General features: G+C 46.0%; 1 protein-coding gene across 1 annotated transcript in view; it reads right to left on the bottom strand.

Moving 5' to 3' along the window:
* The window catches only part of LOC137537962 (receptor-type tyrosine-protein phosphatase beta-like), a 557484-nt gene that overhangs the window by 176626 nt on the left and 366169 nt on the right, over positions 1-14689 (bottom strand). Inside the window, exons 19-20 of the mRNA XM_068259886.1 lie at positions 4571-4846; positions 1-52 (exon numbers count right to left, since the gene is read on the bottom strand). The exon at positions 1-52 is cut by the window's left edge and continues 224 nt beyond it. Of these exons, the coding sequence (XP_068115987.1) occupies positions 1-52; positions 4571-4846 (328 nt within the window). The remainder of the gene's footprint in view (positions 53-4570; positions 4847-14689) is intronic.

The raw sequence follows: 14689 nt of genomic DNA on the forward strand, positions 1-14689 counted from the left end.
ACAGAGCTGGTGTTCCTGGCAGTGATCAGTGGTGATTTCACAGGCTGCGGCTCTGGAGAGAGCAAGAAAAACATAAATAAGTGTGTGGGTGATGTGTGGTGTGGGGTGTTTCAAAATATAAATAACCTAATTTAAATACACTTTGCTCCAGCACCAAATACACAGATGTTACATTAGACATTTGCTCACTCCATCTTACAGCTAATGCCTTCAGGAGTGAGATACTACTAGTCAGTTGCAACAAAAACTTGTCTTCCCTTAGGCGGCAGCCATGTTTAATGCACAGCTACGCTAGAGCTGCTAACACTGGAAAGCATTACAGATAGATTTTAAAAAGGAACACTTTTCACCCAGTTTACAACCACTTTATATTTACTATCCTTGACTTATGATATCTATACTGTGTGTCCTTGCATCGTATTGTCTGTGTCCATTAAGCCACAGAAAATAAAATACAGCTATAAAGAGCAGGTCCCCAAATTTCCCCTCCTTAACCCCTTTGGCGTTATTATTCTTTCCGGCTTTTAGACCCTAAAACCTGGAAAAAATCATGCTACCAGGGAGATCTGCAGCAGCCCAATAATCACTCACCTCCCTGCCTCCAGCGCTGCAGTTATGCCTCCATCCTCCGAGTGGCGCTGCAACCCTAAAGTGAGATTGCCGGCTGTCGTCACGATGACAGCCGGCAATCTCATCAGGAGGAAGCAGAGCTTCGGAGGAGCAGAAGAAGAAGGGCGGCCGATATCAGGATCCCCTGGGAGGTATGTAGAAATGCCCGCTGCGCGGTATACTTTGCACACAGCCTCCGGTGGCTACCCCAACACAGGTTAGGATTACCACTCTGAGCTGTGGTTTTCCACCCCGACCCTAGCTCGGGATTGCCACTAGGGAGGTTAACCATTTTTGTCTTTTGAACGTAGCTGCTACGTCCAAAAGTCTGCTCCCGTGTGCGCCCGTGCGCTCCCGTGCCGCTGCCCGGAGTTCCCATTCATTGATCTAAGTCCCCTTCTTTCAGAAGCCGCAAGCTTTCTAAAGAAAAAAAAAAGTTTCCCATCCTCCCTTCGCTTACAGGACTAAAAAAAGTTTTGACTGTGGCCATCTTGTGGCCAAGTAGTAAAACTACATCTACATACATTTTTTTTAAAATAAATACAATTTATTACATTTAAAATTAACTGTTTACCCCCCACACTCCAAAAAATACCCAAATAATTTTTTTAATAAAAAAAAAAAATTACAATAAAAAAAACAAAAAAACTATTTCTTTAATTAAAACAAAAATTACAATAAAAAAAAATAAAAAAACAAATAGTTACCTAAGGGTCTGGACTTTTTTAATATGCATGAGAAGGTGGGTATATTAAAAAATGTTCTCTGTGACATTTAACCCTTTCTGCTGAGATGAGACACAACATTTCAGTTTGAACTCTCCTCATTTTCAGCGCTGCGTAATATGTTGGCGCTTTATAAATACAATAAATAATAATGATAATAATAATTTTCTGCCGATCTACATAAGAGTCTGTGTGCATGGATAGGGAACTGGCTAATGGACAGAAAACAAAGAGTTGTGGTCAATGGATCATACTCAAAATGGGTGACTGTAAGTAGTGGGGTCCCACAGGGGTCTGTTCTGGGTCCAGTGCTCTTCAATTTATTTATTAATGACCTAGTAGATGCAGTAGTGAGCAATGTTGCTATTTTTGCAGATGATACAAAATTGTGCAGAATCATCAACTCACAGAAAGATAGTGACATATTGCAACAGGATCTGGATAGGATGGCTATATGGGCACATACATGGTAGATTAAATTCAATGTTGAAAAATATAAAGTCATGCATTTTGGTTGTACCAATGATCGAGCACCATACAAAATAAATGGGATACAGTTGGGGACATCAAACTTGGAGAAGGACTTAGGAGTACTCATCGACAACAAGTTAAATAATCGCATTCAATGCCAAGCCGATGCAGCTAAAGCTTATAACATTTTTGGGATGCATTAAAAGGGAAATAAAAACTCGAGATGCTAGCATAATATTGTCCCTGTTTAACTCTCTAGTAAGGCCACATCTGGAATATGGAATTCAGTTCTGGGCACCACATTACAGGAACGATATTGCAGTGTTAGAGCAGGTGCAGAGACGAGCTACAAAATTGATATGTGGGATGGAAGGTCTCGCTTACCAAGAAAGGTTAGATAAACTGGGTTTATTTAGTCTAGAGAAAAGACGCCTTAGAGGAGATCTAATGAACATGTATAAATACATCAGAGGGCAATATAAAAGTGTAACGATTGGTGTCAGCAACACAGATTTTCTGATCATTGGTGATCTGCAGTATCACCAATAATACAGATACTATACCTGATTATGTGGTGATCTGCAGAATCACCAATAATACTAGTATAGCTAGGACACAGGACAACCAATGTGGGATAGTGTTTTGGTGCAACAGTAATGAGAGAGTAAAGAGGAGATCTCCCGAGGAGCGGGAGATTCAGACAATACTGCAGCCAAGGATCCCCTGAGGAGCAGGGGATTCAGACTGCACTGCAGCCAGTGGACACCTGAGGAGCAGGGACCACTGACTGGGCTGCACGCATGATCACTTGAGGAGCAGGTGATTCAGACTGTACTGCAGCCAGTGGACACCTGAGGAGCAGGGACCACTGACTGTGCTGCAAGGACTGATCACCTGAGGAGCAGGTGATTAAGACTCTACTGCAGCTAGCAGACAATTGAGGAGCAAGTGTTACAGACAGTGCTGCAAGGGCTGATCACCTGAGGAGCAGGTGATTAAGACTCTACTGCAGCTAGCGGACACTTGAGGAGCAAGTGTTACAGACAGTGCTGCAAGAGCTGACCACCTAAGGAGTAGGTGACAGCTCTAGAGATTCCTCACTAAGGGCTAGTGAGGACAGGAAGGTCAAACTAGCAGGGTAGGCAACGTACGGACAGAAAAAGTACAAAGACGGAAGGCTGATTCAAGGTTAGGTACAGGCAGGGTCGGCAACAGTAATCAGATATGCAGAGGTACCGAATCAGCAAACAGGAGAGTAGTCAAGGAAACAGAAGGTCATAACAGATAAACAATAGCAATGTAGCAATATCCTAGTCTAGGTGTGAAGTCCTTGGTTTCAACACCTGGGATCTAGTCTAAGATATAGTACACAGATAACACAATGCAATTAGTACTTTAAGCTATCAACGGAAACTGGCTAAGTGTGGATCCCCAGCTCCAGCTGGTTCTAGCACACTGTAGGATCTGACTTGGGACTGAGCGCTAACACGTTAGCATTTGCAACAGCAGACAACCAGCAACTGATAGGCAGGTCCTATATATACTCAAACGCTCCACACCGCCGTCCCAGTCACTCAGCCAATCCGGAGCAATACTGGAGTCAGCTGACCGGCTGATCAGCTGACTCCCCTTTTACTTGCATAAAGGTCCTGACCCTGGCGCGCGCAGCTCTCAATCTATGTGCACTAGAAGGACCAGGCAAAGCAGCGGCAGAGGCCGCCGGCTAATACGCGGAGATAGCCGCCATGTCGCTTGCCCATGCGGCGGTATCTCCGCTATCCTTTACAAAAAGCTTGGCGGATTAGCTTTTTGTCCCTAGGCTTTCACAAAGAACTAGAGGACATGATCTGCATATGGAGGAAAAACGTTTTAGCCATTTATTTAGGGAAGGGTTCTTTACAGTAAGAGTGATTAAGATGTGGAATGCATTGCCACAGGAAGTCGTTATGGCAAACTCTATACCTGCATTTAAAGGGGGCTTAGATGCTTTCCTTGCATTGAAAGACATCCATGGCTATAATTACTAGGTAATGCCCAGTGGTGTTGATCCAGGGATTTTATCTGATTGCCATCTGGAGACGCGAAGGAATTTTTTTTCCCTTTTTGAGCTAATTGCACTATGCCTTGTAAGGTTTTTTTTTGCCTTCTTCTGGATCAACAGGGATATGTGAGGGAGCAGGCTGGTGTACATTTTCTGGTTGAACTCGATGGACATATGTCTTTTTTCAGCCCAAATAACTACGTAACTATATACTGGCAACATCAGAGGTGAGGATAGCCCTCAGGAGGTTAGGGAGTGTAAAAGAGCACTGTAAGGGGGTATGCCGGAGACTTGGGAGCGTAGACTGGACAGGAGGACAGAGAGGGAGGGCCTGACTGGCAGAGTACCCTCTGATCCTGAGAGAAACACTGGTCACCTGATCTAATGTTCCCCATCCCAGATGATCCAGAAAGTGAGTCCATAGGTTTGGTGGGCTCCTAGAGGACTAAGTGATCTAAAAAAAAGCAGCAGAAATAGGCCCGACTTGCAGAGAAATGCTGCTGTTCCTCATGACAGCCAAGCCACGCCCCCGGAAGACACTTTTTTTTTGAGTAACAGGTACTTAAAAAAATCATCTGCTAAGAATCTGGCATGTGTAGATTGGATCCGATGACCCTCTGTCCACAGCCCCAAAAATGAATACATATACCGTAAATAAAGAAAGCAATGATATGCTCACTTGTGTGGTTTATAGCAGCTGATTTTCCTCCTCATCAGTACTTACGTGTGTAGACAAAGATGGATACCGGATCTGCCTCAGTGACCCCATCACCAGCTTTTGTGTATACAGTGATTGTATATATCGTTCCTGAGGTCAGACCGGTTATTGTAGCGGATTCCCTGGTCACTGTCGTATTACTGATAAACATAGATGAGGATGTGACATTTGTCTGCACCCTGTAGCTGTATGAGTTCTGATATTCATCAGGTCGGGTCCAGCTCAGAGACACAGAGCTGGTGTTCCTGGCAGTGATCAGTGGTGATTTCACAGGCAGTGGCTCTGGAGATAACAAGAAAAAAACATATATATACACACAAATAACCAGATTTATGTACACTTTGCTTCAGCAGTCCAAATAAACAGATGTTACATTAGACATTTTGCTCACTCTATCTTCCAGCTCATGCCTCCAGTAAGATAGGGGTCAGTCATATCAAAAACTTCCAGGCATAGCGACAGCTTCTTCCCTCAGGCGGTAGACATGCTTAATGCAGAACCATGCTAGAGCTGCTAAGGGTCCTTTTACACTTAAAGGGGTTCTGTGGGCGTTGTGGAAGAGAAAAACGGACACATACCTTGGGCTTCTATCAGCCCCGTGCAACGGTAATGTCCCACGACGTCCTGCTCCCATCCGCTGTTCCCCGCAGGCGGCACCGGGCTATTATTCGTCTGACATACAGTCTCGCGTCATCTGAGGCTTACTGCACAGGCGCAGTACAACGGAGCCTTGTACTGCGCTTGCGCAGTAAGCCTCAGATGACGCAGGCGGAAGCAAGCGGGTGCGCGGCTACTCTAGCGCAGCCGCAGTTGGATCCCATGCCGCTTAGACCGGGGCCGGGACATTACCGCTGCACGGGGCTGATAGAAGCCCAAGTTAAGTGTCCGTTTTTCTCTTCCACAACCCCCACAGAACCCCTTTAATAAGTTGGTATGCATTAGTATGTGTTAGTTTGCATTGGTACGCGTTTTTCTATAGCAGTGCATTGTGAAAAAGCTTTCCGTTAAAATGCGTATAGTGCTTACTGTGCCATAGGAAAACATGTACAGTCCTGGTGAAAAGTTTTGAGACTGTCAAAAATATTCGTTTTCACAAAGTTTGCTGCTAAACTGTCTTTAGATCTTTGTTTCAGTTGTTTATGTGATGTACTGAAATATAATTATAAGCACTTCATACGTTTCAAAGGCTTTTATTGACGATTATATGAGATTTATGCAGAGACTCAGTATTAGCAGTGTTGGCCGTTCTTTTTCAGGACCTCTGCAATTCGACGAGGCACGCTCTCAATCAACTTCTGTGCCAAATCCTTACTGATAGCAACCCATTCTTTCATAATCATTTCTTTGAGTTTCTCAGAATTAGTTGGTTTTTGTTGGTCCACCCACCTCTTGAAGAATGACCAAGTTCTCAATGGGAATAAGATCTGGGGAGTTTCCAGGCCATGGACCCAAAATTTCAACGTTTTGGTCCCCGAGCCACTTAGTTATCACTTTTTCCTTATGACACGGTGCTCCATCGTGCTGGAAAATGCATTGTTCTTCACCAAACTGTTGTTGGATTGTTGGAACAAGTTGCTGTTGGAGAGTGTTTTGGTACCATTATTTATTCATGGTTGTGTTTTTGGCAAAACTGTGAGTGAGCCCACTCCCTTGGATGAGAAGCAGAAGAAGAGATTGGTGGACAAACCAAAACCAACTAATTCTGAGAAATTCAAAGAAGTGATTATGAAAGAATGGGTTGCTATCAGTCAGGATTTGGCTCAGAAGTTGATTGAGAGCATGCCTAGTCGAATTGCAGAGGTCCTGAAAAAGAAGGGCCAACACTACTAATACTGACTCTTTGCATAAATCTCATGTAATGGTCAATAAAAGCGTTTGAAACGTATGAAGTGCTTAATATTATATTTCAGTACATCACATAAACAACTGAAACAAAGAGCTAAAAGCAGTTTAGCAGCAAACTGTGTGAAAACTAATATTTTTGACAGTCTCAAAACTTTTGGCCAGGACTGTACATTACTTTGAAAATCATTTTTCTTTCAGCTATAACTGAAAGCAACTGATTAAGTGTAGAAGGGCCCTAAGGCTGGAAATCATTACAGATAGAACTGAAAATGAACACTTATCACCCTGTTTGCTACCACTTTAACTTATATATTGTCCTTGTAATTAGAGATGGCCCGAACTATTCACCCAGCGAATACTTTGCGGCTTAGAACGCATATTCGTGTTTGTCACTTCAGGTGAATATATGGCACGTTCGATCCGCCCCCTATATATCATTGAGCTAAACTTTGACCCCTTACCTCACAGTCAACAGACACATGGCAGCCAATCAGCTAGCACCCCCTCCCGGACCCCCCACTACCCTCAAATAACACCAGAACGGCAGCCATCTTAGATTCATTCTTCGGCTGCTATTAGTGAGAGAAGGGATAGAGCAATGCTTTACATAGGGAAAGCATTAGCTAGGCCTCTGTTCTGTGTCACCACTGCCTTCTAGTTGTTTGTACTGTATCCTGACAGCACCCATCTGAGAGCAGGTACATAGGTTGTGTTTGTACAGTGTCCTGACTGAGCACCCAGTGCATTCAGTGCAGTGTATATTTGAGCTGCAGGTCGCAGACATGCACACTCTCCTAGTGACTCCGTGTACACAGTAGCACAATACACCCAACATCATAAGTGCTATTGTTGTATTTTGATTTATCGCAGACCTGTACGTCCACTAACTGTCTAGTGTTCAGGGGTGCTCGCATACCCCTTTTTAAAATCCGAATTGATTCGGATCCGGATAGATAAAAATCCGGATCTGAATTGGATATCCGAATCCGAACGTCCTGGTATCCGCATAGATGCGGATATCCGAATGCATTATCCGGGAAATCTGACTTAATTCGGATATCCGGATGGAAAACCAGAAGTGGCCTTTAAATTGCTTCCAAAACTTTTTTTTTTTTTTTTTTTTTTTTTTTTTAGAGTAAATGATGCATGAAGCATCATTTTTTTTTTTAAAGAGAAACACTGATGATCTGGGGAGTTAAAATACAAAAATAAAAATGGCTGTAAATTAACATCAGGACTAGGGTCCAGACAGCGGTCGTGCAGCCCACATTGTGTCCAAAGTCCAACCGCACAACTTGGACATGACAGTTTTCAGCCCAGACACCTCCAAAAAATTACACAGCAATTGTGTTTAGATAGTTCACCATGGCACCTAGTGTTGGTACCACGGCTGTAAAAAAATTGTGAACCAAGCTTATTAGTCAAGACGGAGCCAGGAGGTTGAGGTGGTAAAGGGTGTTAAGGCAGGCATAGTGATTCCCAGCCACTTCATGTCCCCTTCTTGCCAATAACAGGGGCCAGGAATTCACCAACCACCCAAGCCTGGTTGATTTTCAGAAACGTCAGTCTGTCCACAGACTGGGTGGACAGACGAGAGCGCTTCTCGGTGACCACGCCACCGGCCACACTGAAGCACCTCTCGGACAGCACGCTGGAAGGTGGGCAGGACAGCACTTCCAGGGCGTGCCTTCGCCAGCCTGCTCCAAATATCCAAGTGCTTGACCCAGTAATCCAAGGAGTCCACAGGAGTGTCAGTGTCAAGCCCGCTGTAGGACCCCATGTAGTCTGCCACCATCTGGGTTAGGCGCTGGTTCTGGCGTTGAGAGCCGGATGCTGCTGCAGGCACCTCCTCTGTAGGCAGCTGTACTGGCATGGCATAGAGCGCCTTTGTCAGAGACAGCAGGTTTGTTGGGCGCCTTCTGCTGCTGGACGCAGGCACCTGCTGCTGTGCTGCCTGGACTCTGACAGCAGGGGGGTTGGGAGGCTAGGGGAAGGCTTCCTCCAAACGCTGAACCAGGGACAGCTGCAACTCCCTCATTCGGCGCACAGTGTCTCTTCCTACAGGCAGGGACTGAGCCAGCTTCCCATTTAGCCATGGGTCTAGCATCATGGTGATCCAGATGTCCTCCCGAGCAGGTGGGTCACTGCACAGGCACTGCAGCATGTGCGCTGCCATGGGGAAGAGGGACGCCATCTCTGCTGACACATCATCAGCACCCCCAGAGATGACAGTGCTGTCCTCCTGCTCTAACTCCTGAGCCGCCTCCTGCTCTCTTCACCCCCCACTGCAGATGCACTCGGCTGTGCCCCCTCATCTTCAAGGTCAGGGACCTCCAACTCCTCAAACTCCAAGTCCTCAACCTCCTCCTCCTGCTGCACAGAGGTGGACTGTGCAGGTGGCTGCTGCTCCTGCTGGATCAAGGCTGTCCCTACCACTTTCAGCAGAGCATAGAGGGCCCTGTCCAGCATGCAAACCAGGGGCACCCACTCACACACCAATGCACAGTCCCAACTGACCATGTTGGTGGCCTCCAGGAAGGGAGCCGGTGCCGTGGAAGGGTTAGCTGCAGCTGCATGGCTTACAGGGACGCTGTGGCACCACCCGAGCTGCGAAAATGACCCATGGTTCTCCTTGCCGCTCCCAAAAGAGTGTCCATCCCATGCTAGGTGTGCAGGAATTTCTGCAAACCAGGTTCAGGACGTAAGTCAGACAGGGGATGTGGGTGAGGTTTCCCCAGTGGATGGCGGCAACCAGGTTGGCCCCATTGTCGGACACCACATCTCTGACTCTCAGGCCTCTGGGGGTCAGCCAACTCCCCTCCTGCTCCCTCAGGAAGTGAAGCACGTTGGCTGCCGTCAGACTGTTCTTCCCCAGGCTGACCATCTCCAGCAGCGCTTGGCAGTGGCGGGCCTTCACGCTGCTGCTGAGGAGGGGGGTTTGGTGGTGGGTTTGCCGGAAGATAGAACCGAATCAGAGGAACGTGCTGCACTTCCCCTGACTCTGCTTCAGGGTGGCACCAGTCCCGCTGCTGTGCCCGGTGCTGCTGTCCCCTCCCCACCCCCTTCCAGGGATGCTCGGATACCCCTTTTAAAATCTGAATTGATTCGGATCTGGATACCCAGATATCCGGATCTGAATCGGATATCCGAATCCGAATTTTCTGGAATCCGAATAGAATCGAATATCCGAACCCATTATCTGGGATATCCGCCCGGATTCGGATATCCGAATAGAAAACTGGAAGTTGCCTTTAAATTGCTTCTAAAATGTTTTTTTAGGGTAAATAAGGCATGTAGCATCATGCATGATGCTACATGCCTTATTTGCCCTAAAAAACATTTTAGAAGCAAATTAAAGGCCACTTTCGGTTTTATATTCGGATATCCGAATCCGGGCGGATATCCCAGATAATGGGTTCGGATATTCGATTCTATTCGGATTCCGGAAAATTCGGATTCGGATATCCGATTCTGATTTTTTTTTAAAAGGAAACACTAATTGATTATGTGGGGACTTAAAATCCCCCCAAAAAGGCTGTAAATTAACATCAGGACTAGGTTCCAGACAGCGGTTGTGCAGCCCACGTTGTGTCCAAGGTCCAACTGCACAACTGGGACATGACAGTTTTCAGCCCAGACACCTCCAAAAAATTACGCAGCAATTGTGTTTTGGGTTAAATATAGGTGGTATCAGTGGCCTGTGGCACCCTGGCAGTGGGAGCAGCACAGGCAGCAGGAGCAGTGCAATGTAGCAGCAGCAGCAGGTGTAACGTCTGCCAGGAGCATGCCGGACATGGTACCTGGCACGTAGCGTTGGTGGTACCACGACCTCCTGGAACTCCAGGCCGGCCCAGGCGTTCGAATCCACTCTCATCGGGGCTTCCGGAGGACCTCGGCGGAGCGAGGCCACTATGGGCTTGATTCACAAAAGAGTGCTAACTGTTAGCACGGCCGTTTTCGTGCGAATTTTCGCATTGCGTGCGATCGCGAATTTTTGCGAGTAACAACGTTTTAGCGCGCAAACGCAAATTTTCATGGGAAAACAATATCGATTTTGCACGAAAATTCACGTTTGCGCGCAAAAACGTTATCGCTTCGTGTGAAAATTCACGATCGCGCGCAATGCAAAAATTCGCATGAAAACGGCTGTGCTAACAGTTAGCACTCTTTTGTGAATCAAGCCCATTGTGTCCAAAGTCCAACCGCATAACTGGGACATGACAGTTTTCAGCCTAGACACCTAAAAAAAATTATGCAGCAATTGTGTTTTGGGTTAAATATAGGTGGTATCAGCACAGCAGCAGTGGCCTGTGGCACCCTCACGGTGGGAGCAGCACAGGCAGCAGGAGCAGTGCAATGCAGAAGCAGTAGGTGTAATGTGTGCCAGGAGCATGCCGGACGTGGCATGTGTACGTGGCACGTGTACGTGGCACATGTACGTGGCACGTAGCGTTGGTGGTACCACGGCTATGAAAAAAATTGTGAACCAGGCGGCTTAGTTAGTAATAGTTAATCAGGAGGAGCCAGGAGATTGTTATGGTGGTGGTAAAGGGTGGTAAGGCAGGCATAGTGATTCCCAGCCACTTCATGTCCACCTCTTGCCAACAACAGGGAAAGACTCACCTAACAGGGTCAGGCAAAGGATTTTCCTTGCATGGGAAGCGATGGAAGGAGCAGAGGAGGCCACTGAGGACTGGCTCCCTGAACATGCCTTAGTGTCTGGATCAGGTGGTATGTGCACTCCTCAGCTCAAACTAATATCGTTCACAGTATAATAAATGCAATCACATTGGCTAAGTGGATCACTATACAATTGGGTGAGTATTAACACCCTATAGGATATGTAAATGTTTAAGTACAGCGCTCTGCACCAGCCTTAGCACAATCTCAAATTCCCACACCACGGTTCCTTGGTATAAACTAAATATAAAAAAGTCCACTCTGAAGTCTGCAGTGTCAACTCTCCAAGACAAATGGTAGGTATCAAGCTCACCGACTTTGATGGCTGATTGATTATGATCAGCATAAATGGCATGTAGTATATGGCACCTCACTTTCCTTTAGCCTTCTCCTTGTATGTACCTCAGAGGAAAAGACAATACATAGCGTAATACTGTTGCAAAACGGGTACACCTCCACCCATGCAACTGGTCACCCGTGTGTTGATGATATATACACCACACTCCCGGTGCGTGAAAATGTTATAGCTGTGGGCTCACCAGATATAGATGCTGACCGTATGATAGACCAGCTCTTAGCGCATAAACAATCAAATCCCCTCCTCTCTCTGGCAGAGTCTTCTCCCTTAATAGACTCAAAACAAAGCCTCTATGGTGAAATAACGTTTATTAAAAATCGATAAGATCAAAGTAGTGCACTCACATTTCTGAATAAAATCATACGCATATAGTAAAAACAACTCCAGACGTCCTCTATGCTGCCAGTCTTGCGTCTCCACTCCGTGCTACGAGGCCACGCCCTACCGGTTTCATCATATGACTCGAGCCCCTGATGAGTCATATGACGAAACCGGTAGGGCGTGGCCTCGTAGCACGGAGTGGAGACGCAAGACTGGCAGCATAGAGGACGTCTGGAGTTGTTTTTACTATATGCGTATGATTTTATTCAGAAATGTGAGTGCACTACTTTGATCTTATCGATTTTTAATAAACGTTATTACACCATAGAGGCTTTGTTTTGAGTCTATTAAGGGAGAAGACTCTGCCAGAGAGAGGAGGGGATTTGATTGTTTATGCGCTAAGAGCTGGTCTATCATACGGTCAGCATCTATATCTGGTGAGCCCACAGCTATAACATTTTCACGCACCGGGAGTGTGGTGTATATATATCATCAACACACGGGTGACCAGTTGCATGGGTGGAGGTGTACCCGTTTTGACTCAGTATTACGCGATGTATTGTCTTTTCCTCTGAGGTACATACAAGGAGAAGGCTAAAGGAAAGTGAGGTGCCATATACTACATGCCATTTATGCTGATCATAATCAATCAGCCATCAAAGTCGGTGAGCTTGATACCTACCATTTGTCTTGGAGAGTTGACACTGCAGACTTCAGAGTGGACTTTTTTTAATATTTAGTTTATGCCAAGGAACTGTGGTGTGGGAATTTGAGATTGTGCTAAGGCTGGTGCAGAGCACTGTACTTAAACATTTACATAGGCCTTAGTGTCTGCAGTAGTGGCAGAGGGGGTTCTGGTGCTCTGAGTCTGACCACTGCCAGTGCCAGCTTGCTTCAGCCACATGATGTGGGGTACTTGTACTTTATTAAAATTGGGGTTGGACTTTAAAGCAAATCAGCAGCACGGAGTGACAGACAGCAGAGTAGAAGACACTAGTGCACACTAACTGTCTAACTGTCACATTGACACTGCTCAGCACAGCAGCACTGCAGTAATCTGCAGTAAGCTAACACAGTAGTATTACTCTAACAACTAACTAGCACTGCAGTACTAACTACACAATAACACAGTAATCCTATTCCCTAACCTATACTGTAGCTAAGGCTAATAGCAGGCCAGCAGCTGGCCTGGTCTGTGCACAGCACACACAGACACAGGACCTAATAGCACAGCTGCTGCAGGCCTGCAGCACACACTCTGACTGTCACTGAATGAAATCAAGCTAGCTACCTAATAAACGATAGAATAGTGTAGTGATAGTGAAGGTGTTAATTACTGAACAGCTTTAGTTTTAGCACTGTATTCAGCACTTGCTAGGCCAGCAGCACTGGAGCATGTCTCTCAGTGAGCAGTCACAAGCAAGGACGAGATTTCTTATCATGGCACCCCTCATTAATATACGGGGGGGCTGGCCAGGGTTTCCTTCTGGGATTGGGTGCTAGGGCTTAGGCTGGGAAACCTCTGATTGGCTCAATGAGGTCAGGAGGGGCTGGCCAGGGTTCCCTTCTGTGATTGGTTGCTAGGGCTTAGGCTGGGAGCCCTCTGATTGGCTCAATGACTTCATGGATGTCATCTCCTTAGCTACAGTATCTGGATTCGGATATCCGAGATATCCGACGGATATCCGGATTGCGGATAAATATCCACGTAGTGCTATTCGGATTTGCACAGAAATCCAGAATCCGGATCAGAGGTCGGATAGCTGAAAAAGTTCGGATTATCTGGGTAGTTCGGATATCTGGAATCCGGATGAGCACCATTGTAAAGGGAGACCCTTCCCAGTGGTAGTATAGTGTTCCTAATAAAGGGAGGCCCTGCCCAGTATTAGTATAGTGTTCCTAATAAAGGGATGCCCTACCCAGTATTAGTACAGTGTTCCTAATAAAGGGATGCCCTACCCAGCATTAGTATAGTGTTCCTAATAAAGGGAGGCCCTCCCCAAAATTAGTATAGTGTTCCTAATAAAGGGAGGCCCTACCCAGCATTAGTACAGTGTACCTAATAAAGGGAGGCCCTACCCAGTATTAGTATAGTATTCCTAAGAAAGGGAGGCCATACCCAGTATTATTATAGTGTTCCTAATAAAGGGAGACCCTGTCCAGCATTAGTATAGTGTTCTTAATAAAGGGTAGCCCTACCAAGTATCAGTATAATGTTCCTAATAAATGGAGGCCCTACTCAGCATTAGTATAGTGTTTCTAAAAAAGGGTTGCCCTACCCAGTATTAGTATAACGTTCCTAATAAAGGGAGGCCCTACCCAGCATTTGTATAGTGTTCCTAAAAAAGGGAGGCCCTACCCAGTATTAGTGTAGTGTTCCTAATAAAGGGAGACCCTACTCAGCATTAGTATAGTGTTCCTAATAAAGGGAAGCCCTGCCCAGTATTAGTATAGTGTTCCTAACAAAGGGAGGCCCTACCCAGTATTAGTATAGTGTTCCTAATAAAGGGATGCCCTACCCAGCATTTGTATAGTGTTCCTAAAAAAGGGAGGCCCTACCCAGTATTAGTGTAGTGTTCCTAATAAAGGGAGACCCTACTCAGCATTAGTATAGTGTTCCTAATAAAGGGAAGCCCTGCCCAGTATTAGTATAACGTTCCTAATAAAGGGAGGCCCTACCCAGCATTTGTATAGTGTTCCTAAAAAAGGGAGGCCCTACCCAGTATTAGTATAGTGTTCCTAATAAAGGGAGACCCTACTCAGCATTAGTATAGTGTTCCTAATAAAGGGAAGCCCTGCCCAGTATTAGTATAGTGTTCCTAACAAAGGGAGGCCCTGCCCAGTATTAGTATAGTGTTCCTAATAAAGAGACCCTACCCAGAATTAGTATAGTGTTCCTAATAAAGGGAGGCCCTACCCAG

Source organism: Hyperolius riggenbachi, chromosome 11 (assembly GCF_040937935.1).
Source record: "Hyperolius riggenbachi isolate aHypRig1 chromosome 11, aHypRig1.pri, whole genome shotgun sequence".
In the NCBI taxonomy this organism is placed as follows: Eukaryota; Metazoa; Chordata; class Amphibia; order Anura; family Hyperoliidae; genus Hyperolius; species Hyperolius riggenbachi.